Source organism: Setaria viridis, chromosome 5 (genome assembly GCF_005286985.2).
Source record: "Setaria viridis chromosome 5, Setaria_viridis_v4.0, whole genome shotgun sequence".
Classification (NCBI taxonomy): domain Eukaryota; kingdom Viridiplantae; phylum Streptophyta; class Magnoliopsida; order Poales; family Poaceae; genus Setaria; species Setaria viridis.
This window is the reverse complement of record NC_048267.2, coordinates 36,084,019-36,105,760: the sequence shown is the minus strand read 5'-3', so window position 1 is coordinate 36,105,760 and position 21,742 is coordinate 36,084,019. Positions and strand designations below refer to the sequence as shown.

Sequence of the window (21,742 nt, the reverse complement as noted above, 5' to 3'; positions counted from 1 at the left end):
CATGGCCAGTACATGCTGTGCCAGGTGTAGTACGTCAGTCAGACTAAGATAAGCTCATGAGCGACAAATAAAAGCGGCCCTAGCTCCATGACAAAACGAGCTCTTATAATGCTCCGACAAGTCATCATTCCTGCCCCGGCCCGCCGCAAGGTCCATTCTCAAGGTCCAGAAAAATGATCAGAGACCATGGTTCTATTCTATGCACGAATCATGAAAATACTAGGTGAGAGAAGTGTTTCGTGTCCGAAACTGCAACGGCCAATGGGAATTCGAGTAGTAGGGTCGGCGGTGTGGCTTCGGATAACAACGCTGACACACGAGGAGCTTGGGCTCCTTCCCTGTTCCTTCAGATGAGCTCGTCCGATGCATCGGTCGGCACCGCCAAACGCGCGATGCTGATGAAACTGGTAGAGCGATAAGCACCTTGCTTAAACAATTCGGGTTGAGTAGGACGATGGGAATTGATGCGACGAGGCCTGTCGGCTAACTACCCAGCTCTACTCGGGGGAGGGAGGGAGGAGGATTGCGTATGTTAATGCGTGTGTATCATCTGCAGATTGATTGAGTATCTCCCGGTTTACTTTTGGATATACAAATCATCACCATAGTGAGTCCCTTTCCTGGCAGCCAAACTTCAGTGACTGATGGAAGCAGGGGAAAAGTTCAAGCTGATTTATCTGTAAGAAAAATGGGCCTCTAAGCCATGAGTGTGATTCTGGTGATTGAATGACAATATATTATTGGAATTAAGAATGAGCACTTGTAGGGTTTCATAGGTTTCAGGATGCATCACAAAGAAAGATACTGAAGCCGGAACAAAGAGAGGAATGAAATGAATTTGTCCCATGAATAATTATTTTTGGGTTGATCAAATGGCTTGGATTTTGATAATACTTCACAAGCTTTCCATAGAATTCAAGATCATCAAAATCGGACTCCGGAGTAGAAAGTTATACCTAAAATAAGATGTACTGAAAAATAGGTACAGGAAGTTCCGATGGTACCATCGAACTAATTAAGTAGAGGAACATCCGGTGCTTATAAAAATACACTCAACGAATGATTTGATGAACATACAATGGCATGCATCGGATCATCTGATGCTACCATCGGAGTTTGCATATTTACTTTGTCAAAATCTCCAGAGAGGTTGACAAATGGGTAAGGGGGCACCGGAAGGTCCGACGCTTCAAAATTTGTATGCGTTGGATTTTTAGGTCATTCATCCAATGCTAAAAGTTGATCAAAAGGTCTGTATTTTTAGAGAATCCTGTGTAGTTTCAAAGCTTTCCAACGAGTACAAGATCATAAAAACGAAATTCGGAGTAAAAAGTTATGACATAAATACGGAGTAGCGACATCGTGACCGAAAGGTCCAACAGTACTGTAATACTTTTAGCATTCATCCGGTACTCAAAAAGTGATTGAATGATCTGGATATTTTGAGAATCTTGTGTAGAATTTTATAAGCTTTCCAACAAGTACAAGTTTATCGAAATTGGAGTTCGAAGTTGGGAGTTATGGCCAAAATACGGAGGGCATATGGTAGCACCACTTATTCTGATGCTAAAAAAATACCATTGGAACATCCAATGGTAAACTTTAACTAGCCGTTGGAACAACGGCTCATTGATGCCTTGGGCTATTTATACCCCTTCCACTCGCCCATTTGTAGTTGCTGGAGTATGCAGGAGTCCATTGGAGTGCAAAACACATCGAGAATACATCCAATCCACCAAAAGTGCATAAGTGATTAATCAAAGGCTTACCACAAGAAGAGTGATTAGTACTAGGATAGGCTTAGAGAGGAGAGGGCGCAAGATGTGTCTGCCTTGTGATCGGTCCAAGGAGTGAACCACAAGTGTACAATATGTGTTGGCGCCTTGGAGCCTTGGTGGCTCGCCGGCAAGTTTTCGACCCTCCGGCTTGGTGTGGAGCGGCGTCGACGACCATGTGCGGGGGACGAGGAGACCCCCTCCTTCGTGGAGAAGTTCCGTAGTGGATACGACGTCAAGGTGATCGGAAGAGAGAGAGTGGTGAGCCTCGCCTTAGTGGCAAACTTCTCATCCAGCTTGGCACAAGCCTTTATAGCGAGTCCAAGACCTTGATCGGGAGAGACTTTGTGATCGGGAGCATATCCTTAGTGGAGCTTCAACGTGGACTAGGGGTGACATTTGCCTACCGATACCATGGGATAAATTATCGTGCCGAGTTTGCATTCTTCCTAACCCACTTCTTTATGTTTCCGCATTTCATACTTGCAACTTGAGTGCTTTACTTTCTAGAGTAGTATCTTGCTAGGATTGACTCTAGATTGCCAAACTTAATTTGGGTGGGAAGAATCACTAGATCAACCATAAATTGCACATCTAGATAGTATGATCTAGTTTATATTTTGAAGCAGAAGCCATAGGTTAAGGATTTTAAATTTAACTACTTCATTCCATCCTCCTCTTAGCCTACGAGCACCGATTCCTTACATTATCACAAGACTACAGCGAAACGAACAGGTAATACATTATAGGCAAAATCAATATCAGCATGTGTAACAATACTTTACAGTCGAGCACGTTGGCAAAAAGTTACAATATACATACATGGTAGGGGCACTTTTTAACTTTTGCCTCAGGAAATTCTTGAATCGGTCAACGTCTGAGGATAAGTGCTAAAGTGGTGGTCATCCCTCAATGCTCTGGTAAAATTAGGTTTGTTTGGAAACATAGAAATCCCCTCTAATCCATACTTATTAGGAGAGAATGGGTTCATTTTCCACTTCAAACCACACGGATTGGAAGTGATTAGTTTTATCTGAATAAGACCTTGAAAGGACCACGATGGAGCTAAATTATTCAGTTTTATTTCAATTTTGCAACCTGTATAGGTTCCATGCCACTGTCCATCACACATTAAGAAATGGTGATCAAAGGCAGAGCAGTAAAAAACAATTTGTTTATACTCGTACAATTTCTCATTAATCACTAAACAGCAAGTATGTTTAGACCAAAACACCAAGTGGCATGACAGGTTTAGGCTAATACATGCAATCATTGATTTTGCATGTACGCGACAACACAGTCTGCAACTCTGCATTGGGCCACGTACGTGGAAAACCTATTGCGGGCTCGTGCGCCATTCTTTTTCCTCTCTCCGCACCTATTCTACCTATTTTGCTCCTTCTCCCTCCATTTCAAATTATAGTTTGTTTGGACTTTTCTAGATTCATAGATATTATTATGCATCTAGGCGTATACTGTATCTATGACTAAAAAAACTAAAACGACCTACAATTTAAAACGGAGGGGGTACTTGCTAAAAAATGTTACTCCGACACCCCTTTCCTCCCTATTTTTTAAAGGGTTTTCTATGATATTCCTGGAATAAGTTCACCATTATAAACTTATTAATAGAAGAAGTTTTGAGAAACTCATCTGTAGAAGTTCTTTTGTTCACTGCCCCCCCCCCTCCCCCTGGCCCTCCCAAGATAGCCTTTTGTAGGAAGCTCTATAAACTGTAAACAGAAATTTTGCCGGCTCCGCCCCCATTGCTCCTTAAAAAAAGAGTTCTTTTTCTTACAATTTTTTTCGGAAAAAACTTTCTTGAACAAGTTTCCTAAGATCTCGTTTGAAATGTTTTTGAGGGAACTTGTTTGAACAAATATTCATCAAACGTTAGAAGGAGAATGGAAGTTCCACTATAAGTAGTTTTGATGAGTTCTCTCGAGAAGTTGTCTAAAAAGATTGTTAAAAAGAAGGGGCTCCTATCTAGCTTGTGGAAGCTAGATAAGAGTAGTAACTTTAAGACCTATTAGGCTCAAAAATAGAAAATTAACTCAACATTTTAATAGATTAGATTCAACAATTTTTTAAACTTAGATCAACATCTGAAAAGAGTAAAATCAACATTTTGTAAAACATTGATCAACATTTTGAAAGAAAATATAATGTTCAATGTTTCTTATAACCTAGCTCAACATTTTGGAAAACTCAATTCAACATTTTTCTAAACCTAATTCAACATTTCGGACCATCATTCTATCTTCTTTTTTGTTGTCGCAATGGAAGCACCGGCGGTGACGCATAGGGTGCCCGAGCATAGGTGCGGCATGGTGGTGGGAGGAGGACCGGCGCAGGCGCATAGAGGCGCGACCCTGTGGGCGCAGGTGCGGCGTGGTGGGGGAGGGACAGCGGCGCCATGGGGTGCCGGCGCCGGCACTAGCGCATGGCAGCGCGGTCTTGGGGCAATGGTGGGTGACAGCGGAGGCGCAGCGTTTGCCCCGGCCACGGGTGCGGGCGCAAGGGTTAGGGCTGTCAACGACCCGAGCTCGAGCGAGACTGCCACCTCAAGCTCAAGTTCGATATTGGCAGTCTCGTTCGAGTTCGATAAGGCCAGTCTCAGTACATAGTTTCGTTGCACTGTTATCAAGACTGGAAAATAGGTAACTGTATCGGTTGAGTGTCATGGGGATAAAACTCCTCTCACATATGATGAAACTTCCCCTTCTCTCTCCTCATAAAGATCTTGCCAAGTCAGCAAAATTGTTGATGTGGTATGGAATTTAATGCCTATGAAACTCTCCAATTCCATTGAGACTGCCTTAAAGTCATGAGCCGAGCTCGATTCGAGCCTGAGATCTAACCGAGCTTAAAGGCAGGCTCGAGCTTAGTTCGACAGGAGCTCGCGAAGGCTCGAGCTCGACTCGAATAGGCTCGTCTACACACATTTTCAGAGCTTGCTGTGATTAGGCGAGAGCGAGTGGATGGCTGTGAGGCAAAACAAAAGCAGGGACTTCGGGTCTTCTGGATCTGCAGAGACGAAGTTAGAGGGTGTTTGATTACAAGGTGCTAAATTTTAGTAGGGTCACATCAGATGTTCGGATGCTAATTAGGAGGACTAAATATGAGCTAATTATAAAACTAATTGCACAGATGGAGTCTAATTCGCGAAACAAATCTATTAAGGCTAATTAATCCATCATTAGTAAATGGTTACTGTAGCACCACATTGTCAAATCATGGACTAATTAGGCTTAATAGATTCGTCTCGCGAATTAAACTCCATTTGTGCAATTAATTTTATAATTAGACTATATTTAATACTTCTAATTAGTAGCCAAACATCCGATGCGATAGGTGCTAAAGTTTAGCATGGTATCTAATTTGGAGCCTTGGGAATGGAGAGAGTGGCTTTGGGGCTGCTGCCCTGCTGGGCATTTGTACCTAGTTTTGTGCCATTGTTGGTTACTGACTTCATGGGAGAGTGGGACAGTGGGGCATGTGAGGTTGACAGACTCCCACTTTAGGGGTGTTTGGATACCAGGGGTTAAACTTTAGTTATGTCACATCGGATGTTCGGGTACTAATTAGAAGGACTAAACATAAGTTAATTACAAAACTAATTGCAAAACCTCTAGGCTAAATCGCGAGACGAATCTATTAAGCCTAATTAATCCATCATTAGCGAATGGTTACTGTAGCACCACATTATCAAATTATGGACTAATTAGGCTTAATAGATTCGTCTCGCGATTTAGCCTCGAGGTTGTGTAATTAGTTTTGTAATTAGTCTAGGTTTAATACTCTTAATTAGTGTCCAAACATTTGATGTGATTGGAGCTAAAATTTAACCCCCTCCTTTAAACACCCCCAGATCTGTTGTTTCAACCCTAAACACAGCGAAAATTAACGAAGAAGGTAGGCGCGCGATAGAAACAACGAGCCTTATCGAATAGCTCGAGCTCGGCTCGCTGGAGCTCGCGCGCTTCAGCTCAGGCTTGAGCTCGGCTTGATTCTTAGTTGAGCCGAGCTTGAATCGAGTTTTTAACGAGTCAAGTTCGAGTAGCTCGCGAGCCTCGAACTTTTTTGACAGCCTTAGCGAGGGTGACAGCATGCGGGAGGAGGCGGCGGTGGCGTGCTAGTTAGGGTTGAGTGAGGAGGTCAGCATTAAATGGTGAAGAGCTACATGCACGAATCTCAAACACTGGAAGTCCATTAAGAAACGAGTTTCCGAAAGCTACTGTCAGTTCGTTCACATTCGGATCATTCATTGGCCGAAAAGAACGCTATGTATTGAAGCCCACAAGGTCCACATAACATTGGCCAGGGTTGTTGCGTTCAAAGCTGACTAAAAAGGAAAGGCCCGCATCTCCTGGCCCATCATACATACGGTGTCTCATGGTCCACAAACTTCACATACCCATTGCACAGGCCAGTCACATGCAAAATAAGCAAACGAGATTTGAGAAATGTTGATCAAAGTCTCCTTTTGTCGCATCTTTCCATCTCTGGCCTAGCAAACCGCGCTGCTTGCCCCGTTGACTCGTCCTCGCCAACTGCGCTACCAATCGCGCCCAGCGCCGTGCGCTTGCTGCCACCGGCCACGCACGTCCACGGTCCACGGCTCAGTTCGGCAGGCGCGGACCTCCCCCCATGGGCCATGGACCAACCAAATCCTGCCACTCCGCATGAGCCGATCGCGTCTTCCTCAGAAGCGGCAGGTGTCCCGCTATCGCCGTTGCGTCCATGTGCGCGCGTGACCAGCGGCGCTGGGAACTCCTCGAGCTCGCGCGGCACGAACACATTCCCTCCCCCTCTCAGGTCCCGTTTGAATCCATCAACTAAAGTTTAGCTAGCTAAATTTAGTTGATTTGGATCCAAAGTGATCAACTAAAGGACCAGCTAAAACTCCTCCCAACTAAAAAATCTTTTAGCTAGTTCCACCCAGCTAAACTAGTTAAAACTGTTCAAAGATCAAAATGTCCATACGAGAAATTACCCACTACCACAGAAGCATTAACTTCCCTTCCTCTCGATCTAGTTTTCCCACAAGCCGCCCTCTCCACCGCGCCGCGCCCATCAGACTTCCCGATCCCTTTTTCTTCTCCGAGCCGCCCGCCCCTTACCTCCCACCACGCCGCCCCATCCCGCCTCCACCGCCAGTAGATCTCTGTCGACACCAGATGGTTCGCCTAGAGGATGTCGTCGTCGACGACGTCCTGTTTTGGGAAGCCAATTCCCCACCCCACAATCGGTTGTTCATCCCCACATCCGCGTTGGCGTCAGCCCCCAATCACGGCGGTGCAAGCTTAAGCACGCCGGCCTTGTCCTTTGTCGGTTCGGGCTGTTGGCGAGCTGGATCTAAACTCTGAGGCACAGGACATCGACGACTTGTCCTTTATGGACATCTTGGGTGCATAGTCGGCCAATGCGCTTCGAGCGGCCTCAGATGGCGTCGACGGTACCCAGACAAGCGTCCCCCTTGGAGGTCACGGCGTGGGGCCAGTGGTGGCTGCGGCGGCCGTGGTGCCCATGGCGGCCGTGTCCCAGGTGCCGGTCGTGGTGCCCCTGCTGGTGGTGAGGCTGGTGCCAGCCATGTCTCCAGCGCTGGCCATGGTGACAGTATTGCGCCGCCCCATCCTCCTGCAGCACAGCCTTATCGGGCTCCTCGGCTGACCGGCCAAACTTCAAGTGCTGCTGGTGGGCATGGCCGCGTTCGTGCTACAACTTCAGAGTCTTATGGCACCTCACCGGAAGAAGAAGACGACGATGTCGAGGAGGTTGTTGGCCATGGAAATCAGGTGAGAAAGTGGATCCAAATTGAAGTTGCAGTGTACGTGGTTGATAGATTGTTAGTGTGTTAATTATTAATTGCTTCTGTTTGACAAATGCTAGTACCTCACAAATATTTGTGTGTTAATTATTAATTACTTGTCTGTTTTCTATACATAGATCTTGATTAGTAATTTCATTATTCTGTTATGAGTGCTCATGGTATGTTAATTTGAATATGAAATAGAAGGGTAGCTTTGACTAGGCTAATTGGACCAGTTTCAACAACAATGTGGTGTTCTATAACCTTTGTGTTGAGCAAATAAGGGCTGAAAATAGGAGCAACGGAACTATGACTACTAGAGCATACACCAACATAGCAACAGCTTTCTATGTACACAAAGGTTTGCATCACTCTAAAATTCAGTTCAAGAATAGATGGGATCAACTTAAGGGCTTGTTCACCTTCTGGGTCTATTGTAAGCGGACTCGGCAAGACTCCTCAAGGCGATATCGTGGCAAGCGAAGCATTTTGGGATAAGCACACTAAGGTAATTGTCCTTGTTCTGTTTGTCTCTCTATCTGTCCACTATAATGTACTTCTTATTTTCCTCTTGTTTTTTTTAGAAACAACCTGAGAGGAAGAAGCTCAAGTATAGCCCTCCAGAGTGTCTAGAAGATCTTGAAGTGATGTTTGAAGGAATAATTGTTGATGGGTGATCTACTTGCATTCTGGAGAGATTCCGTGTGATAGGGATGATGATGAGGAGAACAATGAAACTGAGGATAGAGGTCAAGATGGCAGTCCTATGAGTATTGGTAGTTTGAAGAGGAAGAGCAGTAGTACCAATACTACTGTCACTAGCCCGATGAAGAAAGTGAAGAGCCCTTTGGTGAAGATAATGAAAGGCACGTGGGGGACTATGCAGGCTACTGCCAATGTGGTCCAAAAGGCAATGCAGGAGGAATTTGAAACTGAATCATCAACTACTAGTGCACGATATGAGGGTATTCAATGATGCTATAATGGGACTAGTTCCCGCATCCACCACAAGGTAAATTGAAATGACACGTTCCCTTTTTATAATTTGTGAGGTTTATATTTGCTAATATTTTTTAAAATATTATTGTTTGTAGGCAAATTTTATCTTGTTGATTCAGGTTACCCTAACCAATCAGGGTACCTCGCGCCATATAGGGGACAAAGTATCATTTGCCAGAATTTCGAAATGGTTCAAGACCAAGTGGTAAAAGAGAGCATTTCAATTATTTACATTCCTCACTTCGCAATGTCATAGAGCGCTCTTTTGGTATTTTGAAGATGAACTGGAGGATTTTATTGAACTTACCAAGTTATCCTATGGCAAAATAATCCAAAATTATCCTTGCATGCATGGCTCTTCATAATTTCATTTGAGAAAGTGCTCTTGGAGATATGGACTTTGACATGTGCGATCAAGATGAAAACTTTATGCTAATGGTATTGTCCTCTTCATCTCAACCAAGAGGGGTCTACAATCATCTAGGTGATGAAGATGGAAACATGAACACTTTTCGTGACCAACTTACCGATGCTTTGTTTGCTGTGAGGGAGTGAGTGTGATAGGGTATTTGTATGCACTTTGGATTTATTAATTTTTTTTGAATTTGTATAAACTATGAACATTTCTCCTGCATTTCCCTTTAAAAGAGCTATCTCTATTTTCCGTGGACTCTGTGCGACAAAGTATAGAGTAACAAGACTCCTGGCGATCAACAGAGCAGCGCCAACAGGACCTCCTGGCGCCAACAAGAAATGGAGCAGAGGTAAAGAAGCTTTGGCGCCGAAACACAAACGTCACGTTGGCGCTAAAAAATTACTAAAAAATTTAGTCGAGTGGATCCATTCAGCCTCTCTCTCTCCAAACAGAAAGCGGGCCTTGTGGACCTGGGAGGTCCTTCGCGGCCCGTTTGCCCCTCCACGAAAAACGAAAACGCGATGAACCCACGCGTCAGAGCCGCGAGTCACAGAATCACGCGCATGCAGTGGCAGTGTGGTATTTCTGTTTGTTTTTACACACGCTGGCTGACACGCAGTGCAGTAGGCACGGTCGCCCCAAGCCGGTGGCCGGTGGGGCAACCGGCCATCAATTCCGCCCAACTCACGGGCTGTCGGCGGAGGGACAGGCGCTAGACGCGTACTACACGTTCCGCGTGCCGCTCCTGTGATTCCGGGCAGCGCCAACTCCGGGCCCGGCCGAAACATCAGATCCCGGCGGTGGGAGCTACTAGCTTTCCCAATCGCCGCCCTGACCCGCCCGCCGCTTCCTGATCCTTTTGACGGTGGTGCCCTGCTTTTCTGATTGGAAAACGAGGGTTGAGACCTGGCTTTCTCGCGTCCAATCTTCGATTAACCCTAACCTGCAGCGGTGACAATATGACATGATCCGACCCAATACAGATTGCAAGTGCAACACACGCTTTCACAGTTTTCACTCGTGCAGTTGAGTTGATCTCAAGGAACGAACCCACGGACAGGAGGCAGATCGGGCTTCGATTCCCGGTCGCTTCGGAAAGCTAGGCGATCACAAGCTGAAAGCCCAAGCAAGCCCCCCCTCTCTTTTCACCGAGAGAAGAATATGGGGGGAGAAAAGTCAACAGAACCCGAGGTTAAACCGTAAACCCGGCGCATGTGACCGCACATCGGTTTGGTAATAAGACTTTATTTTATACGCTGCCTGGCTGCCTGCTTCATCTTCTGGTAAAAAGAAACAGTGAGATACAGTGTGCCTGCTCGGCTTCTTAAATGAGTTTGTTATCCTTTGTGCAGTGTGTCCCGCACTACGTGTCTAGTTTACTGCTCGCACCACGGCGAGCGAGATGGGCTCAGGGCTCACTGTTGCACGTGGTAATCTATACTGTTATCCTTTGAGAAAACATGCACTCGAAGTTGGGGGGGGGTGAAAACAGCGCAGTAAATGCATTGCCCGGAATAGTAAACAGGGGATCGCCGAAATCTCCGCAAACAAACGAGGACAAGCAAACGACCTCCGTCCTTCGCTCCATGGGACCAGGGCACCAGGCACCCATTCTTCTCTTCTCTGGAAGTCATAAATGTCAAGGAACTGTCTGCATCATAGGGAGAGTAGGGTGGGCCCAGGATGCCCAAATTTGTGCTACGTTTTGCACACTGGGGTTTAAGCTCTGGGTTTTGCCGCTTTGGAGACTGAGATTTGGCATCTCGACTAGGCAATTTGGCTTTCAGTTTTTAATGATCCTGAAATCAATTAGGGGCCGTATGCCGATTCATTTTATTGTCATGGAGCTGGTCTGACGATGGCAGGTCGAGCAGGACTGCAGGAGAGATCTAGGGACAAGGACCATTTTTCTGGCGCTGTGTTGGTTAAGTGGTGACTAGTACCTAAGCATGTGGGCCGGGGGGGCTCTGTGTCCTTTACCTGACTTTGGGGCGGTGTGCCTGAGATCTGAAGGAATCATGTGAACTGTGAGCCTGTGACCTCATGGCGTGCCAACTTTTCTGAGTTTCTCTAACACAAATAATTTGGCTTTTCATAGATAAATTCTACAACAATTTAGAGCTTTTCATAGATAAACTATACTTATCAATAGTGGCAATTATTTTTTTTCTAGAAGTACATATAATTTGGCTTATCTAAAACAAAGCTACGTACTACTAACACAAATTTAGGCCTTTTAAACATCCTTTTCATTAACCTTGACGCGTCAATCATGCGGGACTGGTACAACAAGGTTGGATGGAGGATAAAGAGGTTGTGCGTTGAGGATTTTATCAACGTTATGTAGCCCACATGCGGTGCTGCAGCGGTGAAGCCCTACATTATGGACAATCAATGACCCCGACAAATCATGCATTACATTCAAGTTTATTCGTATCGTATCCATAGAAAGAGGCATCCCCTCGAGCTCGAGGCCTTGGGCCCTTGGCCGACGTTTTCGGAGGGTGAAAGTACAATTTCAACTTCGCGGAGGTTCTAGGGGCAAAATCTCCTCCTGGTCTTCAGCTGCACACCGCACAGCTACCGCCGACGCCGTGCCGCCCGAGCTGAGCTACCACTTGTCGCAACCACTGGCCCCTCCTCCTACTTCACAGTCCACAGCCCCCCTCCTCTCCTCCCACTCCACTCTCCGCCCCACTCCGCCCTCTGCTCCGCCCCACTCCGCCTTCTAGAACATCTAGGGAGCATCCCACTCCGCATGGTCGCCCCATAGCACTAGCGCCCCAATCTCCCCGTGACCACCCCCACCGACGCTCGCACCGGCGACAATGGCGGTGGGCGGCGGCCTGGCCCTGTACCACGTCCTCGGCGTGGCCACCTGCGTGGCGCTGCTCTACTTCACCTTCGGCGAGGTGGACCTCCGCCACATCTCGCTCTCGTCCCTGCCCGCCTCCGGCTTCGGCTTCGGCTCCGGCGCCGGGCCCTCCTCCTCCTCCTCCCGCGCGGCCGCCGCCGTGACGGCGCCCTTCGTGGAGCGGCGGGGCGCGCAGCTGTTCCTGGACGGCCAGCCGTTCTACCCGAACGGGTGGAACTCCTACTGGCTCATGGACCAGGCCGTGGAGCCCCGGAGCCGCGACCGCGCGTCCCGCATGTTCCGCGCCGCCGCCGAGATGGGCCTCACCGTGTGCCGCTCCTGGGCCTTCAACGACGGCGCCTACAACGCGCTCCAGGTCTCCCCCGGCCACTTCGACACGCGCGTCTTCAAGGTAAGAAATAAAAGCTCCTTAATTTCACCCGCCCGGAAATGCCGTGCTTCTTGGGGCTGGGGCTTTAATGGAAGGGAACTGCGGCGGCGTGCAGGCGCTGGACTGGGTGGTGGTGGAGGCCGGGCGGCACGGGGTGCGGCTGATCCTGAGCCTGGCGAACAACCTGGAGGCGTACGGCGGGAAGACGCAGTACGTGCGGTGGGCGTGGGAGGAGGGCGTCGGCCTCTCCGCCTCCAACGATTCCTTCTTCTACGACCCCGCCATCCGCGACTACTTCAAAGCCTACCTCAAGGTCAGCTCTCTCTCTTTCTCTCAGCTGGTTGCCTGGTTCCCAAATCCCAATCCCATCGAGCTCGCGGATTTTAGTTTACTGTAGCGGACACTGCAGCAGTGTCGGTTAACTAACCGTCAGTCACCATGGGTGAAAGTGAAATTTGGGGGTGTCGGTGGCGATCCAAATTAACCCGGGCCTGTTGACGCTTTTTGGGCGCAGACGCTGCTGACGAGGAAGAACCACTTGACAGGGGTGGAGTACAGGGACGACCCCACTATCCTCGCGTGGGAGCTGATGAACGAGCCCCGCTGCACCACGGACCCATCCGGCGACACGCTGCAGGTGAGTTTTATTTTTATCCCGCCGCCGCCGTCAATGTTTTCAATTGGTCGCGTCGGTGACCGTGATCGTTTTCATCTATCGATGCGTTCATCCACGTTCCAAATTGTGGTTATTTTACCTGCCTGTGGTGATGTGATGGTGGTCAAATTTGCATTGGTGGGATTGAATTACTCCTGTCCTGCAGCGCTGGATCGAGGAGATGGCGGCGTACGTCAAGTCCATCGACAAGAAGCATCTCCTCACCGTCGGCACCGAAGGGTTCTACGGGCCGACGAGCCCGGAGAGCAAGCGGGACGTCAACCCGGGCGTCTGGAAGGACAACAACTACGGCTCGGACTTCATCCGCAACGCCAAGATCCCGGACATCGACTTCGCTTCCATCCATCTCTACCCTGACACCTGGTAAGTGCCAGCATTTCACCGATCCAGTGAGTGAGGAAAACGATTGATCGACCATGACCGTGCGTGCGTGTTCACAGTGGCGGAGGGAGGGAGGGGCTGAGGGGGGCCTGGCACCCCCAACATGCCGGTGCCTCCACCATGCTCCCTCTTTAATTAGCTAGTTAATCATTCAATTAGCAATGTGATAATGCTAATTAGTACTTTAATTGCTTATTTTTCTTCCCTAATAATCTAGGATTAGTCTTTCTATTGTCTTTTTATTTCTTTTCTTTTTCCTATACGGTACAATTCAATAGCTAGTTAACAAATATAGTTAGTGTTTTGCTTGCTTGTTCTCTCTTCATGTTGATCTCCAACTGTATCTATATTATTTAGGACTAGTCTTTATGTTCTCCTTGTTATCTCCTTTGTTTCTATTATTACCATGATATCTATATTTTTCTGATGCTGGAGACCTAGTGCTAATTGAATTTTTCCCTTTTTCTCTGTAATATTCACCTAATTTTTTTTAGCTTTTATGTATATCGTAAAATAAACTTTTATTTAGATATTATCTATGCTATTGTCTTGTATATATTTCATCATGTATGATTGTTGTATGCTTAAGTGCCCCCCTATGCTCAAATCCTGGTTCCGCCCCTGCGTGTTCAGGCTGCAGAAGCAGCACGCCACGGTGAACGAGAAGCTCCAGTTCGTGAAGCGGTGGGTGTCCTCCCACATCGAGGACGGGGACAAGGAGCTGAACAAGCCGGTGCTCACCACCGAGTTCGGGCTGTCGCACCGCGCCCAGGGCTTCGACCCCTCCCACCGCGACGTCTTCTACAAGGCCATCTACGACATCGTCTACGCGTCGGCGTCCCGGGGAGGCGCGGGCGCCGCCGCCTTAGTGTGGCAGCTCGCCCCGGAGGGCATGGAGGAGTTCCACGACGACTACTCGGTCGTGCCCAGCGAGCACCCGTCGCTGCGCAGGCTCATCAAGAAGCAGTCGTGCAGGCTCGCCAAGCTGAGGCCCGGGGTCGGGGAAGAGGCCAAGCGGGTGCTGGCGGCGTGCGCCGCCGGCTCGTCGTAGGAAGAACGGCCGGTGCGGAGGAGGAGCCGTTTGCTTTACACGTCCTTCGAGCTTTGTTGCGCCCAGGTCGAGCTTTTTGTCGTTTGTTTTGTCCTCCGAATCGAGCGAGCGGTGAAGTGTGTCAGAGAAAGATCACCGGAAAATGAATAGAAAGCACAAAAAAAAAGGGTGTGTGTTGCCTCGTGAGGCTTTGGCGATGCTGCTGGTTAGATTCGTTTAATTGTCGCCAGCGCCGACACCTGCGGAATTGCAGATCGGCATAGATAAGCTACAGTTTTCCTTCCTGTGCAACGGGTTATGGTAGATGCCCTTGGCCTTTGATATATGTAAAGTCATCGTCGAGTGGCATCCAATGGTAATAGCCGTCCTATATATAATGTATTTCTGGACATGAGCTTTTTATATATATAGCTGTGAGCATAAGAGGACAAGCATAGAAATGGAGCACATCCAGGTCTTCTCTTTGTGTTAAAAAGAAATGGACCAATTATATATTGTCAATCTATGCAACTTTTTATACATTGGACCAGGTTAAAAAGAAGTTTGATTGGCTGGAATTCTAAAATATTGGAGTTGAATGGAGTATTTGCCCACACGGGTTTAATATGCATCACAAATTTACAGAGCACAACGTAAACAATATGCATGACCTGTGCTTAATAGCGGATAATATCACCCAAGATGCTAAAGAAATGGTCAATATCAATCTTTTCCTTTCCAGCATAAATTGCTTCTGCACTTCCTCCAGTCCTCCCCTGTGCCGCCATCTCAACGAGTGTATATAACTTCTTAAGTGGCATCTGCATCATCAGAAAGACACTAAGAGTTTGCCCTAATGGTTTGCTTTCCTCTGGTAAGTAATTAGGATAGAATTTTACATCATCCAATGCTTCCGCTGCTGCATCGATATCTCCTTCATTGAACACATTGAGATGCTGTAGCACCTGTGAACAAGGACCAATATGATTCAAGTCTCTGAACGATCTATTCAATAATGTTCCAAAAGCATTGCCCAACGCCCAGCTTACCAAACACAAACGTCCTGACATTATCATGCAACTAAATATCAATTAACATGTCTGTCTGAATATTTCATTACCTTTTTGGCATCCTCTTTCTTCAGTTTAGGAACATGGTAGGTCACAGAGAAGACATCACACATGCCAATGGACTCTAGAAATCCCACCTCGCTTGTCGTTCCAATCACAAGCAAATTCTTCCCCTACAAACAAAAAAGAATGAACAAAGAGAACTGTTTTCCTTACCATCAAGAATTTAATTTAATTTCTCAAATATCAATCTATGGCATTGACTCCCATATGACCACAAGTACATTTCGGGATAGCAAGAAAGAAATATGTTGATCAGAAACAAAAGGCAGCAGCGAACCTTCGGAGGAACCCTTTTGAGGAGAACCAGAAGCGTTTGTGAGATCAAGTTTGAGAAGCGGGGTCCAATAGCAACATACTCCAGTAACCTAAAAGATTGTCCAGAAACAGAACTCTGAAGTAGGGCAAGTGAAAAGAGCAAAAGGAAAGTAAAATGACCACAGTTTGTTCAATTCCTGGGCTCACGAACTTTTTACCTCTCTATGTCATCGAGAATTATGATGCTCAGTGAAGATTTGTATGCATCCTCAAAAACCTGTACAGCAACAGCAAAAAAAGGTACAAGACCTCATCATGTTCCTTAGCAAACACAATATTTAATAAAATAAATAACTACACAAACATAGAAACAAGTGGCAGCTGAGAAACAAGGTACACTTTCCCAGATAGTTAGAAAACATCATAGCATAATGGTTCTCTAACCTTGCATATCTGTGCACACTTGCTGCTTTCACTGCAACCAATCATTGTCTCAGCTGATATCTGTGAACAAGAATAACAATTCAAAGCTACACTCCCAGATAGAACAAGAAAGGAAATTAACATAATAATTAAAAAATATATGGCTTCTCAACTGCTGTGGGAACAGAGGAACTTACAACTTTTACATAAGCAAAATCACTATCGATGCCAACAGTAGCTGCCGTAGCTGATTTACCACTGAAATCCAATTGAATAGAAATGAAATGGGGTTCCAGAAGATTCAAACAAAGATAAGGCTAACATGTGGCAGAAATGCACCTTCCAGCCGGTCCTTCCAAGAGGCAAGTGACAAGAGGGCTACCTCTGCTAACTTTAACCTGCTCCACTAGGAGCATAGCTCGTTGATAAATGTGCTTATGCGGATTGCCACAGTCAACAATACCACGTAACCTACAGATTTTGCATAAAGACATCTGTGTGAGAAATTACATAAATCTTGTGCACATTTTTATGATCAAGACCAGAGTTTTCGCAAAGGAAACACATGATTGAAATCTCTCACAGATCAAACAACAAAATAATATGATTTCACTAGGAAATTTCAAACATATAATAGTTCTTTTATCTTTAAGACATTTGTATCTGCTGAATATAGTATCCAAATTATAGTTTCCTGTTTCTTTAAATGATGGATCTCCATTCATGAATGGCAGCTGACAACATCTGGTCTAAGAATGTCAGCGCAAAATGCACAGCCCTATGAAAAATGGAATAGGATAGTAGCGTACTGGTGTCTCTAAGACCCTAACCATATGCGGATTAGAAATTTTTTTAAAAGTGATACACAATCAGGCATCACAAGAAATGAATCTTTATAATATTTGAAGCATGTTAATTAATCCAATAAGCCCCTAGACCGTATAAATCATCAAGCGAATATTCTATTGTGATGTTTAGTACAAACCTGCATCTTTCAAGGTTATCAGTAGATGCTCCAAATGCGGGGGTAATTTCTTGAAGTCCATTCACAAAATCATCCATAGTGACCTTAATGCTTTCCTCATCCAAAGGCTTGGTAAGGTCATCCATACTAATTTGACGGTTCAAAGCATATGAAACTGCACTTTTAACAACACCTTCCAATTCTGCTCCACTGTAGTTCTTAGTTCGTGCAGCTTCATTCAGGCAAGAAGATGTTATTTTAAGTGCTTTGCATGATAATTATGTTGCAGAGTTCACACAGTCTTATTATCAATAAATATGAGGCAGCAGAAATTATCAGCTTTTGCTTGTAGCAGAGGAACATCAGACATACCAAGCTCTTGCAGATTAACATCTGGCGAAAGGAAAGAGCTCTCTTTCATCCTATTCGTGTGTATTTGAAGAATTTGGAAGCGCCCATTTTCATCAGGTAGGTTTATCTCAATGTGTACTTCCAATCTTCCAGGCCTGAGTGCCAAATATCATAAATCATTAGGCAGAGTTTGACATTAAATCCTTGCAAGCCTCTCAATAGCGAAGATGTCTAGTGTCATTATTATTGAATGCATATGCCAAAGATTGAGCAGATTATGTCTAGTGTCATTATTATTAGTGTCATATATATATAACCAGTAACAGTGTAAGAATTCACCTCAACAAAGCTTCATCAAGCAAATCTTTCCTATTCGTCATTCCAATAAGCAGAACATTGTTTAGTGCTTCAACACCATCTATCTAAATAGTATACAGCTTGGTTACATATCATTAAATACACACATGAAAAAACTTTCCATAACTCAAATTTTAGGAAAAATACCTTTGTTAGTAGCTGGTTTACAATGCTGTCATGTACACCTGTACCATCTCTGGTGGAACCTCTTGACTGCACAATCGGATTTTCACGAAGTTACGATAATTTCGTTGTAATTTATAAGGAAATATAAACAAGCAGGTTTCTGCGAAAAATGTAATGCAAAACAAATCATAGAAAAATAAAAGCTGGTATTAGCTAAGAAGAATCATGAGAAAAAACGATATCCTGGTTCTCAGCTAATGCAATGTATTTGAGAAACGATAGATTGTATTCACAAATAATATACATCTGATGCTCAATAATTATTTCTCATATGATGGGCAGAACATAGAATTTTGGAGATATGTTCACATTTTAAAAAGCAAAAAACAGATGTGCAAAAAATGTCAGGAACAATCTAAAGCTACCTGCTACCAAAATGATGTGATTGAAAAATTCAACACTGAGCTATCTACAGGAAAGATACAGCTCATCCTCAACTCTGCTCGGAGAGCTTGAAATAAGTGGAAAATATATAAGGATGTGAAGCAAATGGTACAGGTTATTTACCTTGCAGATAGCATCAATTTCATCAAAGATGATGACATGAAGGTCACTCTCATCACCTAAATTGAGCCACAGAATTTGAGACAAATAAATAAAAAGAAATGAAAGTAAATAAGAAAAGCAAAGACATTTTTTTCTTGAGACACCATACCACGTGTTCTCTGTTCATTCTCAGCATCTGCAAATAGATCTCTCACGTTCTTCTCTGTTTCACCAACAAATTTGCTCAAGACTTCAGGTCCATTTACAATCTGGGATCCAAACACTGAAGTTAAGCATGTAGCTGGACCATAGCTGAGATCTGACAATAGTCATTACTTTGCAACCTTGAAAAAAGCACACTTTTATCCCGGTTCACACAATTCTGACTGGATATAAAGTTGACAACTTCATAGGGAAATGGAAGGTTACAAAACTAATTAAATAGTTGAGAACTTCATGAAAACTAGTAAAATTGGTCATGTAGAAGTACATGACAACACGTTACATGTAATAAAGTCAACTATTGGGCATCATTGCTTGTGATAACACAAGGCCTATGTGACAGTACTTTAAACACTATTGATACCTTCTACATTCTGGAAGAATAAATCATAACATTGTCCACTGTGTTTATATGAGTACAACTGTATAATCATATATAAAAGTAAAGAGCTCAATCAGGCCTGGAGAAAATTTGTAAGATATATTCAGTCAAGAAATTCATGCCTTGGGATCCTTCCCGTTTAGCAATTTCCCGATTTGTCGGGCCATAAGTGTCTTCCCGGTACCAGGGGGTCCATATAGAAGTATACCCTTGACATGATTTATACCTAACCTGTAGCGGGCAATTAGTTATTAACCACTATTTTGTATGTTACCAATTGCAGAGAGAGTGCCAATATCCTAGCTCTTTCTAAATAATTTATTTTTCCTCGAACGATGCATGAGACCTGCGTGTCATTTCATTAAGAAGAACTCTTTCTAGATAATTACCTACTAACAACGTGAGGTGGAAACACTCGAGAAGCAAATGCCCTGCGAAAGATGTCTGTAAACTCAGCACTTAATCCACCTATACCCAACTTCTCCAGGTTAAACTCTTTATGCTTGAAAAGCTTGCTGCTAGCAGCTTCCTTTTGGTTGATCACCTGCATGTATAAGACAAGGTATTACAATGTCTTCTATGCACCTAACTTGCAGGTAACAAAAGAACTGGAAGGAACCTTAATTCCCGAATTAGGGGCTGCCTCAAATATGATGTATGTGTCACTTGACAGGAACCCTCTGTCCAATGGTGTGGAACTCTCTTGGCCTTCTAGCAACGCTTGATTTACAATGAATATATAGTTTGTCCCACAGAATTCAAATGTTACTTTTTGCCCAGTTGTCATGACCTACAAAGAGCAAAATTTGGTTGGGGACACAACTAAAAGCAATCCATAATCTAATTATCGACATGCAACACGTTGTCAGTGACAGATAGAAGGAAAGTTTCCTGATATAATCATCAAAGAAACAAGCCCTATTCAAAAGAGAACACTGGTAACCATGGCAGACAGATGTCCTACCTGGTCAAGAAATCTTTTCCGCAGTTGTCCGGCAAGCAAAACAGCATCCAACTACAAATCAAGTTCATGCACATAACATCCTCAATTGAATGCTAACAAATTACTATCGTGATGATCTTGAAGAGCAGGCAAACCTGCTCTTGGTTGGCTTTTGCCTTGACATATGATAGCTCTAGTGTAAGCAAAGCCAGCTTGAAATCTTCAGGAGGAACAAAGCTGAGCACAAAATTAACAAAATAAATGACTACAGAAATAACTGTGAGAAGCATAACTTGCGGCGGCATGTTAAAATTTAAACCTGCTGACTGCAACAGAATCACCAGAAGAAACCTTTGCCTGCCGACGCTGGATGCCATTCAAAGCAATGCGACCACTTGCAACGGTATCATGAGCTGTGTGTCTTGTTAAGGAGCACACACTTAAAAGAGAAACAAAAATCACTTCCAAAAGTAAACTTAACAAGAACTTTAAATGCATAACTTAAATGACATCATAAGTTATTCACAAATAGTTGGTTCATAAGTTCTTCGCCTACAAAGTTGCTCAAATCTAGTAATTCAATAGCTGAACTGAGCAACACTTGCAGCCAAATTTTATCAAAGCTAAACTCAAAACTAATTACAAAACGCACACTTGCGCATCCAACACGAATTACTAAGGTAACTGCTTGTCACTGCTGTCATTCTACAAACAACACACAATCTAACTACGCTGTCCCAATGTGAGAGATGAGGATGTCATTGAGATGAATACCAGTTGTCCAGTTGACAGATTAAGTAATTCAATCAGAGGTCACACATTGTTTCCTAGAGCAACGAAAAATAAATGACATCCCAGCACTAAACAAACTCTTCGCCAGGTAGATTGTATTCGTTAGAAGAAAAAAAGAGGGATCACAGGTAGATTGTATTCGTTAGAAAAGAAAAATAAATAAATAAAAGAGGGATCACTGGACGGAGGCTCCAAACAACCACAACCGGAACAAATAGACTAATTGGCGGAGCAAGGATATCGTAGGGTGAGGACGAGGGCGTCGCCGACGAGGGCGATGGAGTTGGGGAAGCGGCGGAGGTCGGCGGCGGAGACGAAGGCGCAGTTTGTGAGGGCGAGTTCCTGGGTGGGCGTGTTCACCACCTCCATTGCGGCTGGCCCGCACGCGGGCCGGCAGGGAGACGGAGCGACGACCGGCTAGCGAGAGGTCTCTAGGCAAAGGTTTCTTCTGGCAATGGCGTCGGTCGCAGGAGGAGGTGGAATCCTGGTGGTGACACAGGACTAGAGGAGGCCAAGAAGGCAGGAGGATCTTACAATTTGCAAATAGAGGCTGGCAGCTTCGATCCGAAGCAGCAAGGGGGGAACTTCGATCCTAAGGAATAAAAGCGTCGTGCAGTTTCTCGTCTCGGGCTCGCGATCATCTGAAGGCCCATTTGTCGGCGGGCCAGATGTACCGCCGCCACCCCCAAAGTTTTTCCCTCGGAGAGGGATGGGCCTCAATGGGCCCCGGCAGGTTGGTGTGATTCGAGGTGAGCCTGTTTGGATGATCTACTACCATCCATTAGGGTCTTGCTTGGGCCTCTCCTCTGTGAACATATTATAAGCCCGTGTGTCGAACAGCTGTTGCGCGTCCCAGCCTGCATCCATTTCCAGGCCCCAGCCTTGCAGATTGACAGGCGAAGTGATGACCTATCT

The 21,742-nt window shown here is 45.2% G+C and overlaps 2 protein-coding genes across 2 annotated transcripts; one reads left to right on the top strand and one right to left on the bottom strand.

Moving 5' to 3' along the window:
- The first annotated feature begins 11,597 nt into the window (after window positions 1–11,597).
- Window positions 11,598–14,801, top strand: LOC117857386 (mannan endo-1,4-beta-mannosidase 2). The gene is made up of 5 exons (XM_034740026.2): window positions 11,598–12,267; window positions 12,362–12,559; window positions 12,761–12,883; window positions 13,068–13,285; window positions 13,937–14,801. Exons 1-5 carry the CDS (start codon window positions 11,830–11,832, stop codon window positions 14,352–14,354), a joined length of 1,395 nt encoding a protein of 464 aa, XP_034595917.1. The 5' UTR covers window positions 11,598–11,829; the 3' UTR covers window positions 14,355–14,801.
- An 84-nt stretch (window positions 14,802–14,885) lies between these two features.
- Window positions 14,886–21,403, bottom strand: LOC117857385 (vesicle-fusing ATPase). The gene is made up of 21 exons (XM_034740025.2): window positions 21,069–21,403; window positions 20,355–20,450; window positions 20,191–20,272; window positions 20,057–20,107; window positions 19,712–19,882; window positions 19,482–19,636; window positions 19,215–19,323; window positions 18,658–18,757; window positions 18,510–18,565; window positions 17,964–18,029; window positions 17,799–17,881; window positions 17,481–17,614; window positions 17,130–17,340; window positions 16,484–16,615; window positions 16,342–16,402; window positions 16,166–16,225; window positions 15,940–15,998; window positions 15,744–15,831; window positions 15,454–15,576; window positions 15,233–15,298; window positions 14,886–15,154 (listed from the first exon to the last, which is right to left on the bottom strand). Exons 1-21 carry the CDS (start codon window positions 21,194–21,196, stop codon window positions 15,011–15,013), a joined length of 2,175 nt encoding a protein of 724 aa, XP_034595916.1. The 5' UTR covers window positions 21,197–21,403; the 3' UTR covers window positions 14,886–15,010.
- Window positions 21,404–21,742: the final 339 nt, after the last annotated feature.

Coding starts and splice junctions, on each gene's coding strand:
- LOC117857385 (XM_034740025.2), bottom strand. CDS start 21,196: ATGGAGGTGGTGAACACGCCCACCCAGGAACTCGCCCTCACAAACTGC. Junction 18,566..18,657: donor GAATGAACAGAGAACACGTG/GTATGGTGTCTC, acceptor GGCTCAATTTAG/GTGATGAGAGTGACCTTCAT. Junction 16,616..17,129: donor GATAACCTTGAAAGATGCAG/GTTTGTACTAAA, acceptor CAAAATCTGTAG/GTTACGTGGTATTGTTGACT.
- LOC117857386 (XM_034740026.2), top strand. CDS start 11,830: ATGGCGGTGGGCGGCGGCCTGGCCCTGTACCACGTCCTCGGCGTGGCC. Junction 12,884..13,067: donor CATCCGGCGACACGCTGCAG/GTGAGTTTTATT, acceptor CCTGTCCTGCAG/CGCTGGATCGAGGAGATGGC. Junction 13,286..13,936: donor CATCTCTACCCTGACACCTG/GTAAGTGCCAGC, acceptor CTGCGTGTTCAG/GCTGCAGAAGCAGCACGCCA.